At 48.6% G+C, this 20,681-nt stretch overlaps 1 protein-coding gene across 1 annotated transcript in view; it reads right to left on the minus strand.

Annotated features, from left to right (window-relative positions):
- Positions 1–20,681, minus strand: part of KSR2 (kinase suppressor of ras 2) — a 237,542-nt gene that overhangs the window by 215,818 nt on the left and 1,043 nt on the right. Inside the window, 1 exon segment of the mRNA XM_015413417.1 lies at positions 15,330–15,480. Coding sequence (XP_015268903.1) covers positions 15,330–15,480 — 151 coding nt within the window.

The following is a 20,681-nucleotide window of genomic DNA, read 5'->3' on the forward strand; positions in this document are numbered from 1 at the left end:
GTAGCCATATTGCAACCAATGCTCCCTCTAATCTGTGGAGTCTTGTGAGCAAAAATTCTACTTTGTGAGCTACTGGCATTAAAGTTGTGAGTGAGCGATTTGGCTCCTGCAAAAATTAGTTTGCTCTGGAGCCATCCTTCCTGAGCTAAGACAAAATTCTGTGAGCCGGAGGTTAAAAAACTGTGAGCTAGCTCACACTAACTCAGCTTAGAGGTAACACTGAATTGTATGGGAGGGGGTCAGTGCTGCTGACCTCATAGGGCAAATAAGGAGTGGGCTGAGCATGATGGTAGCCAGGATGGGGCCAGACATGGTGGCAGAAGCATATTTAATGCTCTCACCAAATAAATATTTTAAATGAAGCACATATAAAGATGTCATGCTGTTTGTTTCCACCTATGCATTGTGGGTTTGTCTCTCCATCTGCAGGCTTCTTCCAAGGAGTCAAGTACCTCCAGCCATCAGGACAAGTTTTGCAGTAGAATAATCCTGGCTGCCAAAAGTTCCTCAAGGTTCTGTTTTGTTTTAAAAATTAAAAGCCAGGCAACTCTCTCTTCTCTAAAGAATCAGGCAGCCAAAGTTTTGCCACATCTAGATAAACAACTAAGCACCCCCTTGGCGGGTAGAGCTTCATCCTGTTAAGAGCTGCTTCCCTGATTCTGCAAAGACTTCACACACCAATGCTGACTTGGACAACATGACCATTTTTTGTGTGTGTCAAACATCTCAAGACATCACTGATGCCCAGCTGCTGCTTCCAGCTGCTTCTAAGAGCTACAAGGATAGAGAGGGTAGTATTTGTTATTAGGCTAACATCTGGCTGAAAACATCCAGGTAAACTTAAAGTTTGCATGTTCCTACAGAAATTTCAGCCCAAGAAAACTTTTCTCTACAGGTTTCATTACTTTCTATGCTGCTTTGCATACTTCATACTTCCCTCCACGTTTTAATTTAAAATCACTCTTGAAGCGTCTTAAGCTGAGAGGAAGAAGAGATTGTGGTGAGACACCACTTTAACCCTTTCCTTGTGGTTCCGTTTCAACCCTAAATCACCTTCCCCAAGAAGCTTTTACTTTTCTGGGATGTGGGGGAAAGACATTTGTCTGCCTCTTGCTTCCCCGCATCTCTCCACTAACGATGGGGAGATCATTTATATCTGACCTAAAATCACCTATATTTTGTGGCCATCCCTGTTGATCCACTCAAAAAGGTTCAGTGGGCATTTGCTAGAGTTTCTAACTCCAAGTTAGGAAATTCCTGGAAATTTAAGGGTGGGGTCTGGGAAGGGCAAGGTATAATGACATTGTGCCCACCTTCCAAGGGAAATGATCTGTGTAGTCCAGAGATCAATTGTAAGTCTGGGAGAACTGTAGCATTTGCCAAGTGTTTAACAGGACACTCACAAAAAAGCAGGGGTATACATGCAAACATAGCTGCCCACTTTATATCAGCCATAAACTATAGCTTTTTGAAGAGGGATAAATCTACCACAGGGGATAGTTCTCTAAACAAAGGACAGGCCTTTTCCCCAGTAAAGTATTCCTTTCTCTCTTGGCCAGCATGGTGTCTCAAAACGGGATGATGGGAACTGTAGTTTTTACCACCTCCTGAACTGAGCTGAAAGACAGAGAAAGCTACCATTTCCCTCAACCCAAGCAACCTAGTCAACTCCAGATAGCCGCCTACAGCAGCAACTAGCCAGCTGTCTGTGTGACGGTAAACATCGCCAACAGTGTGGATGCAAATGCACTCAAAATATTGCCCGTTTTAAAATTATGGACAAACAAGTAGCCACATGTATGTTGAATATGAAAGCAAACGCAAGTGGGGCGACCAGGTTTTGAACATGTTGTTTGCAATGCTTGCAGAATTGCTTTTTTACATCCATGGGGGGGGGGTAGCTTGTGACAGGTGATTCTGAGCTAGAAAAGGACTGAACTGTGAAGAAGCCAAGCCTCTTCCTGTCTGGCTCCTGCTCAAATACAGCCTTACCGACGCAGCTTTGTATTAAAGTTTCCAAAAGGAAAAAAAGAGGAAAGAAGAACAGAACTCCATGTAACATGAGCATTAGTCAGCATAGCTGAATAGCTGAGGTCCATCTCCATACTCTGCCCTACCTCAACACAAGCTACAGAGGCTCCCCCCCAATAATGGAAGCCATGTCACGGTGCCCTGCAATCTCCTACCTCCATGCAAGCACATTACTCCCATGGAGACATGTCCTAGGAAACTGGATGGCTCTAATTAATGACTCATTAAACTGACACTGACATAGTACCTTATCCTAATTTATTAATATCAATCTTGAGCCTTCCATCTAATGCGGCGGTGACTATAAAAGATATGCCGCATTTTAAAGGGCGAGCTTGTGACAGGTGATTCTGAGCTAGAAAAGGACTGAACTGTGAAGAAGCCAAGCCTCTTCCTGCCTGTCTGGCTCCTGCTCAAATACAGCCTTACCAACGCAGCTTTGTATTAAAGTTTCCAAAAGGAAAAAAAGAGGAAAGAAGAACAGAACTCCATGTAACATGAGCATTAGTCAGCATAGCTGAATAGCTGAGGTCCATCTCCATACTCTGCCCTACCTCAACACAAGCTACAGAGGCTCCCCCCCAATAATGGAAGCCATGTCACGGTGCCCTGCAATCTCCTACCTCCATGCAAGCACATTACTCCCATGGAGACATGTCCTAGGAAACTGGATGGCTCTAATTAATGACTCATTAAACTGACACTGACAGAGTACCTTATCCTAATTTATTAATATCAATCTTGGGCCTTCCATCTAATGCGGCGGTGACTATAAAAGATATGCCGCATTTTAAAGGGCGTGCAGCCACTTTAGCGCAAATGCCCCGGAACTTTGCACACTGTCCCTAGCAGGGGCTCTGCATCTGCCAAGAACAGCATGGCTCAGAGCTTGAGAAGCAACACCTTCAGGGCTGGAGGCTTGTTTTCAAAGAATGGAAGAAAGCAAACCATTTTTAAAATGCCAAATCTGGCACCCGCCACCAGCTTCTGTGTTACGATGCTGCATTCACAGGGCACAGACAGAGCAGCCGACACGCCGTATTTTGTTGCCCCCCCCAAACACACACACACACACACACAGGATCATTTCTTATGACAACTTGTGTGCCTGAGGTAGGGTTGCCAACCTCCAGGTGGGGCCTGAAGATCTCCTGGAATGACCAGTGATCTCCAAACGAAGGAGGTCAAATCCCTTGGAGAAAATGGCTGCTTTGGAGGATGAACACTATCCCCCAACCCCCACCTTTTCCCCAGCCCCCATCCCCAAATCTCCGGGAATTTCCCAAGCCAGAACTTGCAACCCTAGCCTGAAGCAGGCTTCTCTTTGGGCTCCTGATGTTGTACTACCCTTTGCGTGGTTCCACATCTGCCAAGGACAGCAGACGTTTTTATCCGTCTTTAAAGTTGCGAGCCACATTGATCTTTGCCAGGGCTCTTTTTGTAGAAAAAGCCCAGCAGGGACTCATTAGCATAATAGGCCACACCCAACAGCAAAACCCATTAGCATATTAGGCCACACCCTGACAGCACCGCTCATTAGCACATTAGACCGCACCCCCATGTTACCAGAAGTGTGGTCATCCAGCCACACCCACCTTTCCCTTCTTATTCTGTTTACTTGTTTGTTGTCAAAACCCAGGGCCTTTTTTTGTAGCAGGAACTCCTTTGCATGTTAGCCCCCCCCCAATGTAGCCAATCCTAATGAGTCTCTGCTGTTGGGTGTGGCCTATTATGCTAATGAGTTCCTGCTGGGCGTGGCCAACTCGGGAGCCAGCCGGAACTTCGTTCCTGTGCGTTTCTGCCCAAAAATAGCCCTGGATCTTTCTATTAAATGACACACACACAAATTATGCGCCAGCTCTAATGTTCAGCCTTGGATCAGGACCCTCAGGTAGGCTGTGGAGACCACTCTGCTGGGTCATGATCCTCTAGAGAGCCACCGCGTTGTCTTGCTCCCAGAGTAACCCGTCTAAACCGAGACCCGTGATTGCTATAAAAAGCAGCCTGTTTGTGTATGCTTTAAAGTCTCCCCCCCATTTGTGTGTGTGTGTGTGTTTTTTTAAAGAGTGGCACATTTAATGTCACGCATGAGGGAAGCAGGGAAGATGAGGCAGCCAAGGGAGAGCCAAATGCAAGTGGAACTGTAATTACAGAAAGGGTGAGATTTCTCCACTTGTAACATAAACAAGACTCCAGAAGCCAACTTCCTTGCTGGGCAGCCTCGATGCCAGGCCCGAGTTTGTGGCAGGTTTTCCCAGGGCCAGACACAGCCAGGCACTTCCTCCCAGCCTCCTTTGAAGCACAAAATCAATGCCTTCCTGCTGCATTTTAATTTCTTCTTTTCCCCTGCCTACCCCCCTCCCCGTACTCCCCTGCCTTAAAACAAAGGGGAAAACCATTGGGTTAAATTAAGAGCTCATTTCCTCATTTCAGGCTGCAAAGGATTTCGCCACAAGCCTACGGCTGCCAGGGCTTTCGGTTCCAAAGGTTGACGATGGAAAGCCCACATGAGATACTCAGCCCAGTCCAGAAAGTTTTCCACCCACCCCAGCACAAGAAGCCCACACCCTTTGTTCCTTCCAGAACCTCTCACGTGTCAGGTGCCTCCAGAACTCCTGCTGCTCAGGCATTTGCATCTGCCCAGCTTGCGGTGGGTTGGTGCCAGACGTAGGCCTCTTATATGCTCCCTCTTCTAGTCAGCTGATAAAGGAACTCAACGCATGACAAGTAGGGCTGCCAACATCCAGGTGAAGCCTGGAGATCTCCCACTATTACAACTGATCTCCAGATGACAGAGATCAGTTCCCCAGGAGAAAATGGCTGCTTTGGAGGGCGGACTCCACGGCATTGTACCCTGCTGGGGTCCCTCCCCTCCCCGAACCCCGCCCTCTCCTGGATCCACCCCCAAAGTCTCCAGGTGTTTCCCAACCCAGAGCTGGCAACCCTAACAAAAAGCAGCCCTTGGGTAGAATCTGCCACAAGGGCCATTGCGAATTCACTAGCGGAACACAAGTTCCTTGCATGCAGGGCCCAATTTGGCTCAGGATTACAGTGCACAGGGAGAAGGTGTTATCCTCCCCCCCCCCCACTGCCTGTGTGTTTTCCTGACCTGAAGCAGCTCAAGGTGAGCATTATTTGCCTCATCAGCAAAATCGTTGTGTACTCCATCAATATGTACAGAGCTTCTAATCGGGCAGATGCCCCCCTGGGGGGGCTTTCAAGTTGGGGTGATGGTGTGTGGAGGATGCTGATAACCCTTTTCGACACACACTGTGATCCTGAGGTGAATGAGGTCCTGTGTACCTGGATATTCAGTCCCTAGTAGGCATGCCAAGTCCCCCCGGGGGGCAGGGAAATCCCCGCCCAAGAGGCCCGTTCCCCACCGGTGGCGGATCGGGCCCCGGGGGGAACCCCACCCCCAAAGCACGCAACGTGCCCGGTGTCAGCACGTCACCCGGAAGTGACGCAGTTGCGTCGGGCGCGTTGGGGGCGGGGCCACGGTCATCCGAGGGAAAACTCTATGGTTTTCCCTCGGATGATTGTGACACCGCCCCTGGCATGCCTGACATTGTTGCGTCACTTCCGGGTGACATAATTGCGGTGCGCGGACTCCCAGAGCAGCACTGGAGTCCCCCGCTCTACATACAGTAAGGACTTGGCAACCCTAGTCCCCAGCAATTGATACAGGAGAGAATATAGGAACCAAATGTTCTTCCTCACCAATGCAGGCGTTACATTCACAAGTTGACCGGTGCTGCCCAAAGTTGGAAAGTTAACAGCCTCAACCTAAGAATTTCTCCACTTTCCAATATTCAGTTGCATTATCAGAAGAGCCCCTTTGCTCCAAAGCTGCATCCTAAACGTTATCTGACCGGTGCTGCCCAAAGTTGGAAAGTTAACAGCCTCAACCTAAGAATTTCTCCACTTTCCAATATTCAGTTGCATTATCAGAAGAGCCCCTTTGCTCCAAAGCTGCATCCTAAACGTTATCTGAATAATAAGTCAAAATGCCAATTTCTTTTGAATGACTTTGGTCCCTAAGATCACCAATGATACTGCCAAATTTCTCACAGAAGTTCTTAAAGTACAACATTTTAGATAGTACTGTTCTTAACTGCACCTAATTTATACGGAATCTCGGCCCTTAATTTTTATGGTACAATGTTCTAATTTGTTTTATGACTGATGATATGCCAATAAAGGTCTACGAATGAATGACATTCACAAGTTGACCGGTGCCGCCCAAAGCCGGGAAGTTAACAGCCTCAACCTAAGGATTTCTCCACCTTCCAATATTCAGTTGCATTGCAAGAGGAGACCCTTTGCTCTAAAGCTTTTCTAATTAAAAATGAGGCTACACCAGCACATATGCATCTATGATACATTGTCATAGTTGATGTTTATCAATCTAGGCGTGGGACGGGCACATTTCTTGACCTGAGGGTCACAATTCCCGTACTGAATGCCAGCTCTTCTCGATCCAGCAGTGGTGTCCTGCTCAGAGCCTTTGAAACAGGCAGAGATCTCACTCTTAATGGCACTCAACACGTGAGCTGTTAAACAGTTTCCCTAGAGCTTCGGCCCCTTATCCAGCACCACAGTCCAGCAGACGGATACTTCCAAAATATTTATAACACCTCACTGAATCTTGATGGAAGAGTTTGACTGCTAAAAATTCAGAACTTATTCTTGTAAAATGGGACCATAATTTACAAAGAAAACCAATACCCTAGCTCCTGGCTTGAGCAATCAATCTAGGCAGGAATTTCCAGGTTAGGGGGAACAAAAAAATCACGTATGCCCCAAAGGCAAGCCATGCATAATGGAATAAAATGTAAATGTGACCTTTTGGAGGGAGAAAGGAAAAGAACCAATTCAACGAGTCCAGAAGCACTGCACATTTGCCTATGCAATATGCCTGACCTTCCCAGTTGGCCCCTAAACTAAATTCCCCAACCAGCCAACCGAGAACATGCCTACATGCCACGCATGTGCGTGCAGCATACACACATACATGCTATTTAGAAGCTCAGGGGGTGACTTTTTTGTATCATTGGTACATATTCCATGACGTTGGCAATTCATTTACCAATCAAGCCAAGGGGAGTTGGACAATCACGAATTTATATCCAAACCAATTTAACCCTCCCCATGTGAAAATTTTTCTGGACTGAAAAGATGCTGCTGGACTTGCCTCCAAGCAGTCAAACTGTCACGACATTTTCTGTATGTGATTCACACATACAGGTTCTTCACAACATGCAGTGCAGGCTTCCATGTGTGAATGGGCAGATCTAACACTTTAGACAGAACTTTTCATCCCATCCTGTATCATATCGACATGGCTTTTCAATGGAGCCTTTGCCTCTGGGTCATAAAATGTACAATAATGAAGTAATACACTTGGCATGTGTGAACTACTCCTCTGCAGTTTTTGTGGGTGTCCTTTGATTGAAAGTTGCGTTTTCCTGCTGGTTTGCCTTTAGCAAAGAGGTCTGTCCACCAAAAAGCAGCTGCTGCCACAATGGCCAAGAGTCAAACAAAGCCAAGAAGCCAGAGGCAGCCGCATCAGACTTGTGCTGAGCCATTGCTAGTGACTACATCCTTGCTACATCTTCAAGTAGCTGCAGGTTTGCTGCTGACTCCTCTTAAAAAGGAGAATGCTAGACAGCGTTTACCTTGAAATCCCAGAAATGGCTACCACGACAGAGCACTGGGTGTACGGAACCTGTGGCCTCACACAAATAACTTAGGGAGCGGTGGCACAGGCAGTAAAACGCCTGCTTTAGTAACATCACTCGGGCAGCCACTATGGCTGTTCGAGCACCACCGCGGTCGAGGTGAGCTCTCGACCTTTATCCCAGCTCCCGCCCACCCAGCGGTTCGAAAGTAATTAGTTGCAAGTAGATAAATGGGTACCCACTTGAAACCTCAGCCGGATTGTAATCTGGAACACCACCATTGGCTGAAGCTTGTTCAGTAACCAATCAAATGTAAGAGAACTGTGCTGGAGGAAACTGTGTTTATTGGTTGTCATCTTTGTAATACGATTGGACCTTAACTATGTGAGGGCGTGGCTACACCAGCCCGGGAGAGTTTAAAAGGAGCTACGCTCCACTGTTGTTTCTGTGTGTTGTCATGTCGTCTGATGCTGTGTGATCTTTGGAAGTTCTCGTTCTCAATAAAGCTGAATCACTTGTTACTTACTTCGTTGTTTAGTTGCATACTTAACAGGACCCATCCCACTTCCTGTGTTTCCACCCCGCCCACCCCCGCCCCCGCTGTGCTGAAATGGTCCCCAAATCTTTTTGGAAAGATCACTGTCAAAAGGCCTTTGAACAGGATGGTGCATACCTGTTGCACGTTGGTGCCATTCTTGCCACAGCCACTACGGCAAGATGCAGGTGTGGGAAAAGAAAAAAGGGGGGGGAATCTATACCTCTGTCAGGGATGCTCTAGTCTAGGCTGATCCTGCATTGAGCACCGGGTTGGACTAGATAGCCTGTATGGCCCCTTCCAACTCTGTGATTCTGTGATTCGAAGCTGAAACCTCCGATAGCTAATCCTCCCCTGCAGTCCTACTGCAGGGACAGCCTGGACGTGAGGGATGCTCAGCAATGCAGCGGCCACAGCTCCACTCCTCCCCAGGGGCTGAGCCATCCCTCCCAGTCCTCCTTCTCTACAATGAAACGGGAGAGCGGCCCAGCAGCTTCCATCAGGACATTCTTGGGAGCACGTTCCCAATTCCCAGTGGGAGAGTGCCTGGGAAAAGGAGCAAAACACAGCCAAGTTTTCTTTTCTTTGCTGCTGTGGATCACAACAAACTATGGCAGGTCCTTAAAGAGATGGGAGTACCAGAACACCTCACATGTCTATTGAGAAACCTGTATAAGGGTCACGAAGCGACAGTTAGAACCGGATATGGAACAACTGATTGGTTCAGCATAGAAAAAGTAGTACGACAAGGATGTATATTGTCGCCTTGCTTATTTAATATATATGCAGAGTACATCATGCGAAATGCTGGCCTGGATGAATCACAAGCCAGAATTAAGATCGCTGGGGAAAAGATCAACAACCTCAGATATGCAGACGATACCACTCTGATGGCAGAAAGTGAAGAGGACCTAAAGAGCCTCTTGCTTAACAGGACCCATCCCACTTCCTGTGTGTCCACCCCCCCTCCCCCGCTGTGCTGAAATGGTCCCGAAATCTGGTTCGGTACCAATCTTTTTTGAAAGATCACTGTCAAAAGGTCTTTGAACAGGAAGGTGCATACCTGTTGAAAAGATCAACAACCTCAGATATGCAGACGATACCACTCTAATGGCAGAAAGTGAAGAGGACCTAAAGAGCCTCTTGCCCAGGGTAAAAGAGGAGAGCGCAAAAGTGGGCTTGAAGCTCAACATCAAAAAAACTAAGATCATGGCATCCGGCCCCATCACTCCTTGGCAAATAGAAGGGGAAGTCATAGAAGTAGTGACAGACTTCACGTTCCTGGGATCCCAGATCACCACAAGAAGAATAGATTCTTTTGAACTATGGTGCTGGAGAAGACTCTTGAGAGTCCCTTGGACTGCAAGAAGATCAAATCAGTCAATCCTAAAAGAAATCAACCCTGACTGTTCCCTGGAAGGCCAGATGATGAAACTGAAGCTCAAATACTTTGGCCACCCAATGAGAAGGGAGCACTCCCTGGAGAAGACCCTGAAGCTGGGAAAGATTGAAGGTCAAAGAAGACGGGGACGGCAAAGGATGAGATGGTTAGACAGTGTCATAGATGCAACGAACATGAAGTTGAGCCAACTTCAGAGGACGGCGGAAGACAGGAAGGCCTGGCGGGAGCTGGCCCATGGGGTCGCGAAGAGTCGGACTCGACTGTGCGACTGAACAACAAAGAACACCAGCCCCTCCTCCGACAGGGAGGCAGGATAAGGGTCCAGCAGTTCCCGTTAGCAGTGGACCTTCTGAAGGACCACAGAGAGCTGCAGGCCCAGCTCTGCCCATCTTTTTCACCAGCCCTAAATGACTAGATAGAGAGATGCCACAGAAACTAGCTTCTAACACGGCCATGATCATCTGCCGGAGAACATACATGCAAACATTGCACGGCAAGTGGTTACCAGTAGTAGCCTGAGCGGTCCTCAAGCTCACTCCGAGGCAAGCACAGACTCCCTCTGCGCTTGCCGAACCTCACAGCTGCGGAGAGGACTTTTTGTTACCTCACAGCGCCCTCTGCTGCTCACAAGCAGCAAATGAACGGAGCAGATCTGTGCAGCCGGTGGCAGAGCCCCTCCGAATGGGTGTTTTTCCGCCCTGTTCAAAGCAGTGTGACTGGCATTGTTTGTCAAGTTTCCCCAGCCTATTTTTAAACCGATTTTATGGCTGATGGAGAACAGGTTAACCTGCATTGATCACCCCCTGGGCACTGTCTGTGACACTGACCTTTGCTACTGCCATCCATCTTGTGGGTGGCAACTATCAGCCTGAACTCTGAGAATGTGGCGTTCTTTGCCCACAGAACCAATCCCTGCCTTGACAAAACGGACTGGAGAAGATCTCTGGATCAGGATGAGACTGTTCAGCTGAAGGACCACAGGAGATTGTGGCTGCATTCTCGACACGGTAGAGTGAGGCCCCCAAGGAACTACAATGGGGTCTGTATTTCTACCACCTTTTTAACCTGCCCCTCCACCAGGGAGCGACACACACAGTTCCCCTCGCCTCCATTTGATGCTCACAACCGCCCTGTAAGGTAGGGGAGGCTGAAAGAGCATGACAGGGCCTGACAAGTGGGGATTTGATTTGAACTCAGGTCTCTGCAGCCCTAGTTTGACCACTACCTGCCTTCATTCCTGCCCTTTAGGAAAGAGTACGGTTTGTTTATCTGAGCAACAAATTGAAACTAGGGTTGTAGAAAGCGGCAATGTCAAGAATTTGAACTTGGGAGAGAAGATCAGGCTGCATCTGTGCTGTCCCAGTTAAACCTGCAGGAGGATGTGGGGTTGCCAGCTCTGCACTGGGAAATAACTGGAGATTTTTTGGGGGGGGAGCTTGGGAAGGGGAGGAACCTCAGCAGGATATAATGCCACAGAACCCACCCTCCAAAGCAGCCCTTTTCTCCCCCCCCCCCCAAATCTCCAGGGGAACTGATCTTGGCTGTCTGGAGGTCAACTGTAACAGCGGGAGATCTCCGGGTGCCACCTGGAAGTTGACAGCCCTACATCTGCACCCAAGACCTATATGGGAAAGCAACTCCCGACAAAGCAAAAGAAGCTCAGGGCACATAGAAAAACTCGCAAGTCATGGAGAAGGCTAGGCCAGGGTACTTCACGCCGGCATCTCATTTTCCGTACCTAGGGAGATGTTGTTGTCTGGAACGGCATTCCGTCCTGCACGTCCCCCTCCTGCAGTCAGAAGTAGTACAGCCCAGACGCAAGCTTACTTTCTCAAGAGGAATCAGGCATTGAGGGGGCCGGGGCTGCGGGGGGTGCTTTTATCACTGCAGGTGCCCTACTAATGCGGCACTCCTTTTTTTTTTTTGCAGGGCTAACTGCTGGGTCTTCTCTCCTTCTTTATTGCTGCAATGGCACTGAATCCCTAGCGTTTGCCGCTACCCCCCACTGTTGTAGAGACACGTTTTAAAAAGTCAACAGGCCAGTGTGGGCCATTTGAGAAGGCTTTGCCTCTTCCAAGGTATCCATGGCCGTTTCGCTCTAGGATCTAATAAACAAGGGGAATGAGCTCACCGCAAAAGACAGTGAGGGAGAACAAAGAGAGGTATGCTGGGCAAATCCTAAAGTTCACATCATCTATGAAGTGCGATGAAAGTTAAATCACTTAAAGAAGTGTCTGTCAATCATCCCTTTGCATTTATTGGGCAGAACGTTCGAACCCGACTCCTGCCTTTAGGGCTGGCAGCTCTGATTTGGGAAATTCCTGGAGATTTGGTGGTGGACTCTGGGGATGGGAGAGACCTCAGTGGGGTGCAGCGCCATCGATCAAGATGCGTAGCCATGTGAGTCTGTCTGTAGCAGTACAAAAGAGCAAGCATCCAGTATCATCTTAAAGACTAACAAAATTTCCAGCAAGGAGTGAGTTTCCGTGAGTCCCTGTATCTGAAGAAGTCAGCGGTGACTCACGAAAGCTCATCCCCTGCCACAAATCTTGTTAGTCTGTAAGGGGCTGCTGGACTCTTGTTCTTTTCTAATGCCATAGGGTGATTTCCCACAAGTGCTGCTCCGCGCTCACTCCTCCCTTTTGCCCCGATGGTACGTGTCAATTTCACACAAGCTGCTGCAAGCCCACATTTTGCCCCACAGCTCAAAAAACAGGATTGAGTAGACGCAGGGAAAATCACACGAAGTTGCGAGACAAAATGCGGTCGTGCAGCAGCTTGCGTGAAATTGACATGTACCATCGGGCCAAAGAGAAGAGTGACTGCGGAGCAGCGCTTGTGGGAAATCACCCATAGAGTCCACCTTTGAAAGTAACCATTTCCTCCGGGGGAACTGATTTATGTAGTATGGGGATCAGTTGTAATCCCAGGAGATCTCCTATGCCGGACAAGAAAGAATCATGTTCAAGGCTCCCCTGCAGCCAGAGCCCCTGATCGATCTGGGAGAGGGAGCATGCTAAGAATTATCCCAAATTCTCATTGAAAGAGGCAAAATCAGCTTGTAGCATTTCTTGCCACAAACTATGGCACTGGCCATTGGTGTGTGTGTGTTAGGGTTGCCAAGTCCAAAAAACACTGGCGGGGGAGACTCGCCGGGCTCCGGGAGCCGTCCCCGGATGCGCACGCCACCAGCACATCACCAGAAGTGACGCGTGGCCCCGATCGTTGGAGGGAAAACCATAGAGTTTTTCCTACAACGATCCGGGCCACGCCCCCAACGTGATTGAATACACTGCACTTCGGGGGGTGGAGTTCCCCCCGGGGCCCGATTCCACGGCGGCGGCGGAAATCAGGCCTCCAAAGCGGGGGTTTACCCGCCACCCGCCCCCACTTGGCAGCCCTAGTGTGTGTTGCTTTGAAAGAGGATTAGACAAATTCACAGATAAGAAGATTAGCAGCATTTCTATCCATGATAGTCACAGGGGATTTCCATGTTCAGAGGCAGTATCCCTCTGAATAGCAGTTGGCAGGGGGATCTATGTTTGTGCACTTTCCTAAAACATCTGGTGAGCTTCTGGGACCTGGACTGGATGGACCTTTGGTAAAATCCTGCAGGGCTTATGTTCCTGTATAGACCCAGGGCAACAGGCCACTGTACGTCTCTTACAACTGGGTAAAAGTGTTAGATCGCCGCTAACAAAGACCCGGAAAGTGATTTCAGCAAAAGTGGTCAGCTTTATTGTAGGTACGAACAAGCGCTTGAAAGAAGTCATAACCAGAACAGTTTAACATTGGGAGCTAGGCTCCTTTTAAACATTCCCGGGCTAATGTAGCCACGCCTCTTTACAATACACAACCAATGAGGTTGTGCGAATAACGACCAATGAGAGTTCTTCCCTCGCAGGGAATTGGCGCAGTTCTGATTGGTCGCCGTTGTGGAGCGACCAATAGTAAGTTAGCTCGGAGGAGCCTTCCTCTGGCTTGAAGCTTAACATGGAGAGTCAATGCGGCGATTCACAAAGCTGACCATTTAAGAGGATGATGGATACTTTGGGCCAACCTAGATATTTGTGACACGAGTCAGGTCAGAGGTTCCCACATCCCTTCTTGTAGTGATACGTAACAGTGGAAAACTTACCTTCTCAAACACTCTGAGAACAGAAACATATACAGGACTGAGCGACTGTCCTTGCTCTGGGTGGAACGCACCGGTTGTGGCTCTATACATGTGAGAGTACCAAATGTATGCTCACATGTAGGCCCTGATACCACACCGTCAGTGAATGCACATAGGCAGGGTGGGCCGGTGTGTTCAGTCCCCTCCCCCTTCTGTGCATTCTTTTTGCAAACTCTCAATGGAATGTTTTGCCCTCGTTTTGCAGACCCCCCAAAAAAAATGGGAGGAGGGGCATTCCACAGAAAGCAACTTTTCTTTCTAACCTGGACCACTCCAGTCCAGCTCAACTATCCTGAGAAGTTCCTCACCTCAGCAAAGCCAGATGCATCCTGGAAGGGATCGGAGGAAGTGGACGAGCCAAGCTGCCAACCGGCAAGGTGCTCTTTTCCCACTCTGCAAGAGCCCAGAAACAGCTGAGAAGTGGTTTCGCCATCTCCATCCAGGGGACAACCTAGCTAGCACACCACGGGCAGGATGAGTATGTGGATGAAGGGGATCTTGATACACAGCAGTACTGCTAAAGCTGTCCTCCCCCCTTATTTTTTGTGGTGTTTGTGTGTGTGTGTGTGTGTGTGTGTGTGTTTGCATGTCTGGAAGCCATGGTGACTTCTGGCAACCCCTAGTGGGGTTTGGATATTTCAGAGAGGTGGCTTGATTGCCTGCCTCCGTGTCCCGCCTCTGGAATTCCTTGGAGGTCGCCTTTCCAATTACTTGCCAGGATCGACCCTTCTTATTTTTTGAGAGCTGATGAGATTGAGATCAGGCTTGCCTGGACTATCCAGGTCAGGGTCTTCCCCCTTCAAGTAGCTGAATGACAAATCTCTCACTTGAGGGATGCCAGAGAGAGAAACCAGATCAGTTAAATTGTTCTATTCGTCATATTTATACCCCATCCCTTACATCCATGTTCAAGGTGAAGTACAGAGTTTCCTCTCAATTCCTTTATCCCCACTACAACCCTGTGAGGTAGGTTAGGCCAAAAAAGAAAGATTGGCCCAGTCAGCTTCAGGGGTCAAGCAGGGATTCCAAAACAGGTCCTCCCTCGATCCAATGCTCTAAACCACTACAGAAGAAGAAGATTGGATTTATACCCAGCCCTTCACTACCCAAAGGAGTCTCAGAGCGGCTGACAAACTCCTTTCCCTTCCCCTCCCCACAACAGGCACCCTGTGAGGTAGGTGGGGCTGAGAGAGCTCTTGACAGAAACTGCTCTTTTTCAAGAACAGCTCTTATCAGAACTACGGCTTGCCCAAGGTCATCCAGCAGCTGCAAGTGGAGGAGTGGGGAATCAAACCCGGTTCTCCCAGATTAGAGTCCGCGCACTTAACCACTACACCAAACCACTACAGAACACAGCCTCTCCCTCCGATACGGCCAAAGACCTGCAGTGAACAAAGCGTGAGGCAGAAGGGCAGGGACAGTGGCCTAAGGACCACTCCCTCCCCCAATTTGTCTTGCATTTTCAGTCAGTCAACAGGAAGAACAGAAGCCAGCCCACTGCACCTGATTTATGGACGTTCCTCAGGCAGGACAGGGAGGCGTTGAGGCGGGCACACTCCTCTCTGTTGGCCCCAAACTTCTGCACCGTCTCACAGACCTGCTCGTCTGTCATTTCCAGAAGATCTTCGAGGCTCAGCTGGCCAGGAACGATTTCCTGCAGGAAGAAAATGAGGGAGAGGAGTATAAGAAGGGAACTGCATCCTGTCCAGTGCTAGCTAGAGGTCAGCAATTGGTGGTTCACAGGCCAAAGCTGGATGCACAGCAGGAGGCAATGGCCAGTCACTCAGATGGCTTTAAAAGGAGACGGGACACATTCAAAGAGGACGGGTATGCCTAACAATGGAGATGATCCACGGCTGCTGCTCTGGTAATAGCCATCAAACCTCTGCAAGCCAGGAGGAGTCAACATCTTCCCCAGTTAAACAACACAACATGTTATAATGAGAAAGTCTGGTCAGTCTTCCAAAATCTGAATCCTCACACACATTTGTACTTTTGCCGGCACCCGAGTTTTGGTGCCAACATTTTAGCAAGGGTTATCTGAGGCAGAGCTGGAACACGGGCAAGGCGAGTGAGGCCCTTGCCTTGGGTGCACAAAGCTGAGGGGTGCAGGAAAAAGTATATTGTGACTGACACAAACTTTGCGTTGTTACTCTTGTTATTTACGCATTTATCTTTTTACCAAAATAACTAATAACTGTGACCAAAATAACTTTTTACCAAAATAACTGCGACTTCTCACTGGTGGCAGTGACCAAGTATAAGTCTAGGGGGCACAATTTTATATTCTTGCCTGAGGTGCAAAATGAGCTAGGTTTTTTTGGGCTCTGATCATTCTTGCCTCAGGTGCAAAATGAGCTAGGGGTTTTTTTGGCTCTGACCTGAGGCCTAGTTTTCAAGATGATGACAAGCTTGCGTCTGGAATGCGCCACTTCAGAAGGGGGCTGACGGCACTCTTTGCTCCTCCATACCAAAAAAGAGCCTTCCCACACACCCTGCATATAGAAAACAAGGTGTCAGGGAGAAGGATTCTAGCTTGGCCTGGCCCTTGACACACTACTTTTCTATGTGCAGGAAATCTTCTCGCTTATAGAAGAGTGTTCAGTTGCATCCCTCACCTACACCTGCAGTCTGAAGAGGAACGACCCAGAAAGAGCTTTACCAGGCCTGAGTCCTCCAGATCGTGAGCAACAACAAAATACCTCCTCTGAAAAACCTCAGAACCTCGCCTGGCAGGGCTGATGGACACACAGCAGTGCAACTTTGCTGAAGCAGAGAAAGGTCTGGAGGGGGAGACGCCCTGGAAACCCACCTGTGTGTGTAAAGCCTGTGCACTGAATGCATTCATTACATGCCTTATATACAAAAAGAAATGGTCTTTCTACCAGTGGGGATGAACGGCCCATGCAGTAGCTTCACAGCAGAATCCTAAACATTGACTTCAATGGGCTTGAAGGGGAGATACTCTACTTAGGACTATGCTGCACGCATCAGTCATGATTCATCTTTTCTTTTGCAAAATGACATTGTGGCAGTGCTAATACACAACCAAACGTCTCCTGTGAGTATGGAAGAGTGACATTTCCCCTTCTCTTCCCTGGATCTGACAACTTGTGACAACACAACCATATGTAACAAAATTCAGCCTTTATTAGGTTTCTATTCCTAGAAGTAGCCCTTGGCCAGAAGGCCCGTAGGAATCATCTCTGGCCCTCTGCACCCAAGGCCTGTTATAGGTAGGACAGCTCCATAGTCCCCAGGTGGTCAGACCTCCAAGGAACGAGAGAGGGTATTTAAAAAAATAAAATAAATAAAATAAAACTCGCATTTCTCGAACAGCTGAACGCCACAGCCAAACAGCCAGTTGCTTAGTTGCCAAGGGACACTGAGCGCTTTCTCGGGTCAGCCACGCTACTTGACGGCATTTCTTAGCAGCGCAGCTTCCAGGCGAAAATAACCACGGTTCAAAATTCCATTGTTGTCTCTGAGTCCCTGACGCCCCATATGCTAAAATCACTCCCTGCCTCTTCTCATGGGTAGCACTTCAAGGCAACTTGAAGGCAGTCATTCTACAAAGATCAGTGGAGGAAGGAGCTGGTCAGCTGTCCTCCAGGGTCCTCCCCCCTTGGACATTGTTGGCCACGCTGCACTTCAATGGGATGAATGAGTATGAGTCCGGAAGTCACAAAGACCAAGAAACACACCCGAGAATGCAGTGGGCTCTTCAAGTGAACCAGGCACAACACAGAGACTGGAAACGTGACGGGACATCCTGATTCACACAGATTCACATTCAGTGCACTTGTGCATCAATGATAATACAAGGAAGGGGGCCAGAGACGGGCCAGGCAGAATTCTCCTTCCACCCTCAGTGGAACTCTCTGCCTTGAGCACCCTGACTATATCAGCAGGTCTGGCCAAGGTAACTTGGGGACTGCATGAGTGAGAATGAGCTTGGACTAGGATGCATAGACGTTTTCAAGAAAGCTTCATTTCATTTCAGGGATCCTTGTCTGGGACTCTTCCTCTAGCCACTGTGGGATCAAGAACACTCAAGGCCAGAGCCCTTCCCTAGGGTCTGATCCTAAAGAGCCAAAGGGCCACAGGGGCCAGTTTGTACCTGACACATTCACAGAAATGCAGAAATATCTGTTCCGGGCAGCTTTTCTTGGCAGCCTTGCTATGTGAGCACTCAATAGCTTAAAGTGGCAATTGGAATGCAAACAAGTACTGGAGGATTCCATGAATGGAGCAGGGCTGCCCTCTTGTGGCCATGATGTAAAAGTGCGTTTGAGAATAATCCAAGTCATAATTGCTTTTCGCTTTCAGGGTTTTTTTAAAACCACCTCTGAATTTCACACAGGAGTCCAGCAGCACCTTAAAGACAAACAAAAATGTATTTCACCATGAGCTTTCATGACCTGGAGCTCATTTTGCTCTCACTCATGCTGAGATAACTTTTTTGTTAGTCTTTTAGGATGCCACCGGACTCCTGTGTGATTTTGCTACAACAGACTAACATGCCTACCCAATGTGGAACGTTTCTCTGATTTTCAGGGGACTCTGACTGCTTCTTCCGCTCCCTGTCTGATCAGACAAGCATAGGAATTGTGTGTTTCCTTGCCTACTAATGGCTCAGGAACATCATTACCTAAACAGTCTCCTGGGACTTTATAAACCAGGATTTTGCACATCTGAGCTGTCACTAGCACTCAGGACTTGCACCAAAACCAGAGAAAGCCTTTCTATTTTCAAGCAGTTTGCTTTGCTGTTCAACATAAGGGTCTCCATCACTGAACATGCAAACTCTTCATTGCAGCCGGCCTGAGATTTCTGGAGCCATCAGCCACATGCCCCAGGTAGATCCCCCTCACCTCCTCTTTTCTGTCTACAGGGTGGCCCAAGGAGGGACAGCAACAGTGAGAAGGCCAGGATGGTGGGCAAGATACAGCAGCAGTGAGGAGGAGTGGGGGGGGGTCACTTCTGAGTAGCAGTATGTGTGAACAAGATCTTGCAGTAAGGGTGGACTGAAAGTTAAATATGAGCAGCCAGTGCGATGCAGCAATAAAAAAGGCTAATGCAATCTTGGGCTGTATCAACAGAGGCATAACGTCCAAATCACAAGATGTCATTGTCCGCATTGGTCAGGCCACACCAGGAGTATTGTGTGCAGTTCTGGAGGCCTTGCTTCAAAAAGGATGTGGACAGAATGGAGCGTGTGCAGAGGAGAGTGACGAGGATGATCGGGAGGCCTGGAGACCAAGCCCTATGAGGAAAGGCTGAGGGACTTGGGAATGTTCAGTCTGGAGAAGAATCAGCTGCCTAGGGAGGTGGTGAGCGCCCCCTCCCTGGCAGTCTTTAAGCAGCGGCTGGACAAACGCTTGTCAGGGATGCTCTAGGCTGATCCTGCACTGAGCAGGGGGTTGGACTAGATGACCTGTAGGACCCCTTCCAGCTCTGGGATTCGATGATTCTATGATCCCACCTCTTTTCTGTGATAATAATTGGTTGTTAACATCAAACATGGTTAAGAAGCCCTTGGCAGGCATTATTTATTTATTATTTATTTCATTCGATTTACAACCTGCCCTTCCCTGCAGACAGGACTCAGGGCGGGGAATGACATTTCCAAAGATACATACTATGATGTATAATTAAAATTAAGGTTAAAAGGGGCTTAACAGTTCAACTAAACAATTCAGATAACAAATTCAGATGGCGCCAATAAACACACAATTTAATACCCTTTCCCAATTGGGAAGAAGGAAGGAAGGAGCCAGGATAACTAAAAAACCACTGCTGTCCTCAAAGATAAGCCTGGTGGAACACCTCTGTCTTAAAAGCCCCACAGAACTGAGCTAGGTCCCGCAGGGCACGGATGTCATTTGGCAGAGAGTTCCACCAGGTGAGTGCCAGGGCCGAGAAAACCCTGGCACTGGCCGAGGACAGCCGAATACATTTTGGGCATGGGTTTAGGAGTTACATTGGCTGTAGCCAATATTTTTGCTCATGTAATTACATTTGAAGGACCTCGAGTGCGATAACTGGTTGGTTATTTAAATGACTTTATTTTTTGTTGTATCTGGTGTGACATTGCTCATGGCCTGTAGGATAAATGAGCAGTATCACTGAAGTAAAAGTAGGAGGACATGAACTTTTGAACTGACAGGGCTGTGGGCATCCTGAACTTCCACACGAGGGCAAGAAAAGTCTGGAATGTGGTTATCAGGGCCCAGAATCAGACATCTTGAGACGCTCAGCTTTCATTTCCTGTAAAGTCTCTAGCCCACATAGTTGCCACAGTATGGACGAACGCCTGGGGGCAAGGCCTGCCGAAACTCCGCAAAACAGATGAAAGTGGTGGCGGCTGAATAAGGTTTCCAAGTGGCCAAAGGAGGGGGCTTCGGTGCCTTATGTGGCTTCTTGTCCTCCCCCAAGCCTAACAAAACTTGAACGATGTCAAATATTACAAGCTCATGAGAAGTTGTTCTTTTGCATACTCTGTACAACGCCCTGACCTGGATTGGCCCACGCTAGCCCAATCTTGTCTGACCTCGGAAGCTAAGCAAGGTTGGCCCTGGTTAGTATTTGGATGGGAGACCTCCAGGGAAGCCCAGGGTGGCTACGCAGAGGCAGACAACGGCCAACCACCTCTGTACGTCTTGTGCCTTGAAAACCCTGTGGGGTCAACGCACGTCAGCTGTGACTCGATGGCACTTTCTAGCACAGCTTGCAGAATGCAGCTGATGGGGTACAGAATTCTCAAAAGACAAAAGTGCCCAACGTGCACTTCACTGCTTTTCTAGCCTAGCATCTGTCCTGCTGCCACCACTGCAGGAGAGCAGGGACTGGTAA

Source organism: Gekko japonicus, unplaced genomic scaffold, assembly GCF_001447785.1.
Source record: "Gekko japonicus isolate JY-2015 unplaced genomic scaffold, Gekko_japonicus_V1.1 scaffold85, whole genome shotgun sequence".
Lineage (NCBI taxonomy): Eukaryota > Metazoa > Chordata > Lepidosauria > Squamata > Gekkonidae > Gekko > Gekko japonicus.